This window comes from Gymnoscopelus microlampas, assembly GCF_963454915.1.
Source record: "Gymnoscopelus microlampas genome assembly, chromosome: 15".
In the NCBI taxonomy this organism is placed as follows: domain Eukaryota; kingdom Metazoa; phylum Chordata; class Actinopteri; order Myctophiformes; family Myctophidae; genus Gymnoscopelus; species Gymnoscopelus microlampas.
Genome location: NC_139952.1, coordinates 33,890,538 through 33,900,330, shown reverse-complemented (window position 1 = coordinate 33,900,330; position 9,793 = coordinate 33,890,538). Strand labels below are relative to the sequence as shown.

Sequence of the window (9,793 nt, the reverse complement as noted above, 5' to 3'; positions counted from 1 at the left end):
TTCGAAGTCTCAACCTTCAGACTAATAAGCTGCAACACTACCTATAGTGCTATAGCTTTGTCCAGGCTGATATTGTCTGTTGAAGATCATAAACTCTTGCCTTCTTTCATGAACCAAGCCCCTGTTTCACTAACACTAAGATCACTCGTTCACAAACCATTTACCAATGAAGAAATTGTACATCTCCTCAGAACCAAAACTAGTGAAAGTAGCCGATCTACAAGCTCACAAACCATGAAAAGTTGTGAGATTGTAGATCAGCTATTTTCAGAATGAAGTATGTCATACGTTGAAAAAACGTACTCTCAAATAAGCATTTCAGGTTATCTTTACCATTTGCACATGTATTCATTGATACAGTCATGTTGTTTGCAATTCAACTTAAATTAAGTCTGCATTAAGTGAGGCTTGAACTGGCGACCTTGAGATTGTGAGGCATTCATTTAAGGGAGACGCCATTGGCCCAACAGACAAGTAACTGTGAAAAAGGAGATGACACAGATGATACAGTTTCACGCAAATAGCTGAAAAATCCTGGGTTTAAGTGTTTTTCAAACTGCTCAAAATTGCGGACAATCTAAGGGCGGAGCTTACTGGTCAAAGCGATAGATGTGTTCCTCATGAGTCAAGGCACATGTGTAAGCAAGTTTCACGACTTTCGGCCAAACGAGGCATGACTTTTGCCTGTTTAAAGTTTGCATTTTCAAAAAATTGCTATAGCGCCCCCCTTTGGCCAATTGGAGTGAGATTGGTTTCAGTGATATTTGGAATGACTCTCTACATTACTGCAACGTTTCAAAGAAATGTGAGTCTTGCATGTATGTGTTAGGGGCAGATGAATAATTTTCATAAAACTGCAATAGTTAAAATCTATTTTCTCCTGGGATTTTTGAGTAATCTGCACAAAACATTTTACACATGAACTTAGGACCTTTGCCGACAAAACAAAAGCGGCGGATTTTCCATAAGTGAAAAAATGCAGAAGTTATGAGCCAATGGCTGTTTTTCATATAATTCAAAATGGTGGGCGATCTAAAGGTCAGAGGTCAAAAGTCAGACCACGAAAGTTGTCGGGCATGAAGAGACGCATGTGTGTATCGAAGTTTCATGGTTGTAGGTCAAACAGGGCATGAGTTGTACCTGTTCAAAGTTGGCACTTTCAATTGAGTGCTATAGCGCCACCCTTTGACGAATGAGTGTGAGAATTATTTCTTGGTAGTTTTTCATGAGCATCTACCATATGGCCGAGTTTCGTAAAAAGCGTATGCACGGTTAAGCCAGAACTGTCAAAAACAAGTATTTTTCAAACTGCTCAAAATTGCGGAAAATCTAAGGGCGGAGCTTAATGGTCAAATCGATACGTGTGTTCCTCATGAGTCAAGGCACATGTGTAAGCAAGTTTCACGACTTTCGGCCAAACGAGGCATGACTTATGCCTGTTTAAAGTCTGCCTTTTCAAAAAATTGCTATAGCGCCCCCTTTTGGCCAATTGGAGTAAGATTGGTTTCAGTGATATTTGGAATGACCCTGTACATTTCTGCAAAGTTTCAAAGAAATGTGAGTCTGCATGTATGTTTTAGGCGCAGATGAATAATTTTCATAAAACTGCAATAGTTAAAATCTATGGAATCCTGGGATTTTGGAGCAATCTGCACGAAACGTTTAACACTTGAACTTTGGACCTCTGCAAAATGGTTCAAAATGGTGGGAGATCTAAAGGTCAGAGGTCAAAAGTCAGAGTGTGAAAGTTGTTCAGCATGAGGAGACGCATATGTGTATCCAAGTTTCATGGCTGTAGGTCAAACAGGGCATGAGTTGTACCTGTTCAAAGTTGGCATTTTCAATTGAGTGCTATAGCGCCACCTTTGGACGAAAGATTGTGAGAATTATTTTTTGATCGTTTTTCATGACCATCTACCATATGGCCTAGTTTCATAAAAAGCGACAGCACGGTTCAGCCAGAACTGCGAAAAGTGGCAGAAGAAGAAGAAGAAGAAGAAGAAGAAGAAGAAGTGACAGAATACTGCCAATAACAAAACAGGTCCAGAGCTGAGCTCTGGCCCTGTAAATATTGCAATTTTGACTCCACTACATTTCTAGGAAGGGACAAAGTACATTATGCAGGAACCACCTAAGCCCTAAAATATAGTGAAAATATCAGCTCTACGGGCTCACAATGCATCACACATTGTGAGCTTTTAGATCTGCTATTTTTTTTTACCCTGAAATGTACATTTTGACACCAATTTAATCATTATAGCTTTAAGAGAAGGGAATACATGGGTTCTAATGTAAATGGTGGCATACATTTTTGAATTTGCATAGATTTCAGATATGAATCGTGATCTAACTTGTGTCTTTGGATAATTTATTTTATATGGCACTCAGGTACTTCCAATACCAAAGGGAAAACTAAATTAAAGTTTTTTAAAGCAGCACCTATGTAGTTTGGGGTATCAGTGGACGCCTTGGACACAAATAACATGGCAGCCAACTTCTTTGACTTCATTACCCAAGACTCTCTGCAAGCATGTCCGGCGAGGACGTGCTGTGATTGGCCAGTCTTCGCTTTGACTGGCAGTTCTGCCTTGGTGCCTTGGCAAATGCCAGGATGAAACTCATCGTCTACCCTATACATACTGTAGTAATACAGTCAAGCCCCCAGCAGGGACCCCCCTGAGTCTATAGTTTTATGGAAGGATGATTGGCTATGTAGTTTTTAAAAAGTTACACGGTGCTGCTTTACAGGGGACAAATGGAAAAGCACCCCTGTTGTCATGGTAATGAGAGAACTATTATTTTAATGTTTTTTTTTGCCTGGATACCTATTTAATTGGATTCCTTTACCCCCAAAATTTACACTTTGACACCAATTTTATCATTATTAAGGTGCTTGTCTCAACACTGTCATAGGTTGAAATCATGCATTACTGAGACTAGAAGTGGGCGATTCTAAAGCAATAACTGCAGCAAACCATGCAGCTTAAGAATATACATGGCACATAAATGAATGTATTGTAAGAGAAAGAATTTCTACACATACTGTATATTGTGAGAGACTTTTCCCCAAATGGTTCTAATTTCCCACAGCAGAAACATCACCTTTGAACACTGAATAAAATAGAAAATATTACATTAAGGTGTTTTGTAGTTATACAAATACTTTTTAAATGTTAGTGTAGATACTATCTGTCTGAAACTACGTACTGGGAGACATACAAGAGACAGATAACTCACACGAACCAGCCTTTTTGCAATAGCATTAACTGATTATTTCAGTTGTTGGAACGGCTGTGCCTTGACTGCATCTGTACTGTATAAAATGGCTTTGTGGATAATGAAAACTTTGTCTCACATTGCCTGTATTACCAAAATGTGACTTGTCAAACTTCAAATGGAGCTCAACATATTTGTGTTCAAATATTCAATCTAAAATTCAAGAACAGAAGTACTAACTATAAAGTTTGTACTAAATATTTCCAATTCATCCCGCAAGTTTATAATGAACCAAAAAACACTATACAAAAATGGCCTACAATGGTGGATTGATATTGAAGAAAGGGGAAGTAGAATTGACGTATTGCAATAAACAGTAGCATAAAGGGACTCAGGTCTATGGAAAATTCTGAGAGGCTAATCTAGCCTTTCTCTCATAGAAAACATACAGGACCACCTCTGGTTGCAGCTGGTCCCTTGTGACACACAGTAGACCTAACTACTAAAATAGTGGGTGAAATTCGTTTTTAGACAAGCTCCATCGTTCTGTCATTTCCAGAAAGAGAAAGAAAAAGAAGAGAGGGGACAGGGAGAAAGGAGAATAAAGAAAGACCAAACAAAAGATATTTACATATCATACATATACAAAGCATATCCACCTGGTACAGCATAAGTTAGACATAAGTCTTATGAACATAGCATCAGGTATTGCCTTCTAAAGCTTAGTCATCACTTGGTCCTTATCAAACAATGTTAAGTCCATTGCCAGATACCTTGGTGTTTTATTTGATCCCGGCCTAAAATGTGAGAGCCACATTAACAAACTTGTTCAAACATGTTTTTATCATCTTAGGAAAATCTCCATGATCAGATACATTTTGACATTTAAAATATTTTATTTCTTCACAGCTTGACTATTGCGTTGGTGTTCTATTTCAATCTCCATGACACCAGAGTCCACCATTATGCACTGCCACTGGCAAGAATCCAGAACTCATAGAACTTTAGTTACATAACCATTTTTTACATTTAAGCAAAACAATTTACAAAAACTGTAAATAGTTACCAAACTGTCCAGGCTGCTAAATCAATGTCTTGTTTTAACTGCTTCTTAAAATGTACTTTTATACATGTCAAGCCTTATTTGTTCAAATTTGATCCTGTCATTGATTTTATGTTTTTCCTCAGTCAAATCCTTTGAGTAATATATGAATAAAATTGTTATGTCTGCTTTGCCGGTTGTCACTGACAGAACAACCGTAACACTGTATCTTTTTGAACAGCAGACCTTATATAAAAAAGTTACCGTATAGCTAAATGACCATCTACAACTTTCACTTATAGTATTCAAAATGGCATTTCCCACCTGTCATTTCTACAGTAGTCATTTTTGCACTGTTTGCACCTGTCTCAGTTATCTTTGTTCCCAGATTTGACAATTTGGACATTTCATAAAGTGCCAGCACAAACTAGTTGTCTGTGTACTTTTCCCTCAGTGTCAGATGTTCATGATGTCATGATGATGACGAGTATATAAGTTCTCAATAGCCTTGCTGATACCCCACTGTTGACGTCTGGCCCAGTGTCAAAATGATGCTCTTAGTTTTTCTCCTACTGGTGGCTACCAATGGTGAGTGGTGAGATCAAACGTATTGTTAGACAAAACATACAGAGGTTATAAAATATGTAGTATATGCGTGTGTGTGTGTGTGTGTGTGTGTGTGTGTGTGTGTGTGTGTGTGTGTGTGTGTGTGTGTGTGTGTGTGTGTGTGTGTGTGTGTGTGTGTGTGTGTGTGTATATATAATATATATAATATATATATATATATATATATATATATATATATATATATATATATATATATATATATATATATATATATATATATATATATATATATATATATATATATATATATATATATATATATATATATATATATATATATACTGTATAAGATTATACAAACCCCAGATTGAAATAACAGTATCAATTGAAAATAGTAGAACATGTAGTTCTTGATGATCACTTATTACACTTTAATTACCTTGCTCTGTTGATCTCTACAACTTGTATTTCTCTCTCTGTCATGTGCAGTGGCCTTTGGTTTTGATGATAAGATTGTTGGAGGGTACGAGTGCAGGGAACACTCCGTCCCTTGGCAGGTGTCTCTCAACAACGGCTGGCATTTCTGTGGGGCAACGCTGATCAGTGACCGCTGGGTTGTTACTGCTGCACATTGTCTAAAGTGAGTTAGAATTGAATAAAGCCTGCATCCATAGTTTAAGGTCTGTGTATTAAGTGTCCAATCTATTTTTCAATTTAAAGCCTCACCATGTAACTTTTTTTATGAATACATTTTAATTTGATCCAATCTGTATGGTACAGTATGTTGATACATTATAACTTATACAATTGGGGTGGTTGTATTTTGTCTCCCTGCTCTTCTATCGAGACATTTAGATCGTGTCAAAGGTCATGTCTCACCTAGACACAGGATATTACACAAATTTAACCCTGATGGTCAAGATTAGAAAATTCCCCCGAGCAAGCAGGCAGGCTCTATTATCTCAATGGTAAAAATGTCAGCACTTGCACAGGAAACCGGGTTCAAATCTTTGCTTTAAGCTCATTTGAAAATGATCTTTCCTTTGTTCTCTCTCTCTCTCTCTCTCTCTCTCTCTCTCAGGGACGAAGAGATTGAAGTGCGTTTGGGTGAGCACCATATTAAATACAAGGATGGCCCTGAGCAGTTCATTGCGACAGCTGCAATCATTCGCCACCCAGACTATGACCGTTACAACATCAACAACGACATCATGCTGATCAAACTTGCAGAGCCAGCGCAGCTCAATGAGTTTGTCCAGCCTATGGCCCTGCCCACCAGCTGTGCCCCTGCTGGCACGGAGTGCCTGGTCTCTGGCTGGGGAGCAACTCAAAGCCCCTGTAAGTACTTAAGTATCAAAAATAAGATCATTAGTGGGCTATTAAATACAATAATTAATTAATACTAGACCATACCCGGTCAACGCATGCGTGGGGGGATATGCGCACATGATCTGGCAACCCGGGAGGCAGTTCGTCCCATAGCTGGGCAGCCCCGTAACCATGGCGACAGTGTTTGACACAAAAACGCTAATAAGAAGCTGAGATTTGATGAAATTGAAAAACGGGCTTCACAGTTAAGTTCAGATGGTAATGGTCAATGGCTGTGTGCAAAATCAGAGCAATTGGTCCAGCCACTGAGGAGACCTACTCACTCACTCACTCACCACTACAGACGGACAGAGGTTACTAGAATTATAGTAGGATACCATGAAATGTTTAAATCATACTGTATGAACGATATCAAAAACTGCTAATTACTTCATTGACCAGGGTCCTTCAGGGCTCTATACACCAAATCTCTTCACCGAAAATAGCTGATCTCAGGTGTTGTTGAGCTTGTAGATTGGCTATTTTTGCCAAATGTTTGACCCAGAATAGGGACACTGGGGTTGATATGGTTACAAAATCAAAAATACATTAAATTGACATAATAGTACTTATCTTTTGGCTCAATTTTAAAATTCATATATGTTTTATGCAGAGAACATCTAATATGTGAGACAAATATATGGGGGAAAAAACATCTCTCTCTCTTCTTCTCCTCAAGTTGGCTGTCTGAAATGCCTGAACTGTCTGAATCTGCCCATCCTGTCCCAGCAGGACTGTGAGAGCTCCTACCCTAACAGAATCACAGACACCATGTTCTGTGCTGGGTTCCTGGACGGAGGAAAGGATTCTTGTCAGGTACAGGAAAAAGGAAATCATTTACACCAACATTTTTTCATTTAGGCATTTAGTTTATTCTGTTTTTCATAGCGGTGTACCAACAAGCAAGATTAGAGTAGAAAAAGTACGATTTGGGGGGAACAGTTCAGCTGTCTGAGTCAAATCTACTGTATAACGGATAAAGGAGGAGCTAAGAAAGCGGCGTCTATTAGATTGGGGAGCTCTCATCCCCTGAACCCTGAATATAGGCTCTTGCCTTCCGGCCGATGGTTAAAGGCCTCCGCAACTAAACAATAGGTACACATTTTCATTCATACTTCCATTCGTGCCATAATGATGGAAGCAGGAGGAGGTAGCTGTTCAGTTGCGGGGGCAGTTGACAGGGTTAACAGAGTTGACAGGCCCATCACCATCTTGAGAGGATGGTAATAATGTGTTTTCAAAATCAGGGAATAATAAGCAAAACCCCCCATAGGTAATGGGTATACAAGAGCGGGCCAAAGCAATACATTGACAGACTGACTTGAGTCAGCAGACATAAAATTACAATGGTATTTGACCCTATATGCCAGAACAAAAGGTGGCTGGTTCGCCATTAATGTGGTAAATTGAGGCATAAACTGCGGTTTAGCAGGCTGGTAGATGTAATAAGAAGTGGAGGAGAAGAGACATCAGGTTCCCAGGTTTCCATATTCACCATTTATTTCAGCATCAAGTAGCATCATAGCAGAGACCCTGTCCCACACAGCCTAACGGCGTGTGAGACTGTACTCGTACTGAGTTACATTTTAGTTCAGCTTTTATAACACAAATAGCTTCACATTAGAATGCAAATAGTTCATGTTGGGTGGGGGTCAATGAGAGCCCCACCTGTTCAAGGAGTTCTTTGATCCTTTGCAAATGGTAGCCTACTGTCTCTATCTGCTTCCTATATCCTGCTCAAGGTGTGATCAGGATGATAAGACAAAGACATGTAGGCCTAAATGACTGTACTTCACAGCTATGCAGAGTGTCCCTGATTGATTAGCAGACGCCAGTGTTGGTCTGAGTCAACACATGATTATTACTCTGACTTTAGCTTTTTGTAGATTACATTTCACAGTTCCACTATTTTTACTTGCATACTGTTTCATAACTACAACTAGATACGACAGTGGAGGCTGGGGTGGAGGAGGCAGCTAAAGCAGCAGCAGAAGTGTCGCAAGCAGCGAGAGAAGCAGAGATCTAACGAATGAAGAAGCCATATTTAAAGGAGCCGCTCTGTCAAGAGCGTGAGCTCTGATTGGAGTTTAGAAAAGCGTGGCTGGTTCGGTAATGACCAGCAGAGCTGTGATTGGAGAGTATGAAATGAGAAGAGAGTGAGGAGAGTATGTAGATATGACTTGTACTGTTTTAACAGTTTGATTTCCCCAATAGGGAGATTCTGGTGGTCCTCTGGTGTGCAATGGTGAACTCCAGGGTGTGGTGTCTTGGGGGTGGGGTTGTGCGGAGGAAAACCGACCAGGTGTCTATGCCAAGGTTTGTTATCCTGATTTTTCAAATAGATAAAGTATAAAATAGGGCTTAAATGGTTAATCATATGTTTTGTAACGTTGTTACATATAATGTAACATGTAAAGTAATTTATGTAATGTTTTTGCTATGATAAACATAATCTAGTCTCTAATGGTCTTAATAGGCTTGGTACCCACAAATGCTATTTCCCTCCAATATATTATGGATTTAACTATTTATATCCTAATCTTTTTGTAATAGGTGTCTGGATAATTCATTCTTGAATGGAACTCCTTACTTAAGGTCATTATCCACTGTTAATGTGAAGACAAATGAGTGAAGTGAAACATTGGTGTATCTTTCACAGGTCTGCAAATTCACTGACTGGATCAAGTCTACCATGGCCTCTCACTAAGGTCATTGTAGGAAGGCACCATTACTCCTGTGCTGTCTACTCATTATATCTACATTCTATCAACAATGTACTGTATTACTCCTACATTTTGGATAATGGCAAGCAAACAAATAAATTGTATGAGCAACTAGCTCACACTGATACTAACTCCCATTTCTTTGTGAAACAACAAAAGTAGCCTCCTTAAGTCAATATTTTGAGTGTCTGTACTTTACTTGAGTATTTGCATTTTTTGATACTTGTGACTTTCACTCCACTATATTTCAAAGACACATATTGTACTACATTTCTAGGAAGGGAAAAAGTAGGCTACATTATGAATGAACAACATAATAAGCATTTAATTATAGTGAAAATAGCAGATGTGCAATCTCACAATATTGTAGATCTGCTATTTTCACTGTTATTCATATCTTTTGAACATTTCTGGAAGCATTTTTGTGACAATTTTAGCACGGCAATGCACTCACAAGTACACTTGTAGTTGAGTAATATTTGACCAGGAGTATCTATACTTACTCAAGTAGGCCTACTGGGGTTTAGTACTTGAGTGAATGAGCACATTATCATCATTAAAGGTGTGCTTTCCATCGTTTTGTGTGGAAGGAACAAGCCATAGCAATGATGGTGGTTCATTTGCATTTGCTTGGTCTATTGTTCACCCTACATACAATTTACAATTTCAATTTAGGCATTTAGCAGACGCTCTTAATCCAGAGCGAGGTGCCCAGTCTTCCTGATGCCCAGATTTACCTATAGTGCCCACTCCTCCCCACCCAAAAGTTCCCACTCTTCCAGGTGCCCACATTGCCCTAGTGCCCAGTGCCCACTCTTCCAAGGTGCCCAGTTTCCCCTAAGTGCCCAGAATGTTTTGGTGCCCACCTTTCCTGTTA

At 39.1% G+C, this 9,793-nt stretch overlaps 1 protein-coding gene across 1 annotated transcript; it reads left to right on the top strand.

The window, feature by feature from the left end:
* Positions 1-4,843: 4,843 nt before the first annotated feature.
* On the top strand, positions 4,844-8,900 carry LOC311061754 (trypsin-2-like; the record flags this gene model as incomplete). Its single annotated transcript, XM_084080446.1, has 6 exons — positions 4,844-4,853; positions 5,315-5,465; positions 5,907-6,163; positions 6,873-7,009; positions 8,408-8,509; positions 8,853-8,900. 6 exons carry the CDS (start codon positions 4,844-4,846, stop codon positions 8,898-8,900), a joined length of 705 nt encoding a protein of 234 aa, XP_083936572.1.
* Between the last annotated feature and the right edge of the window lie 893 nt (positions 8,901-9,793).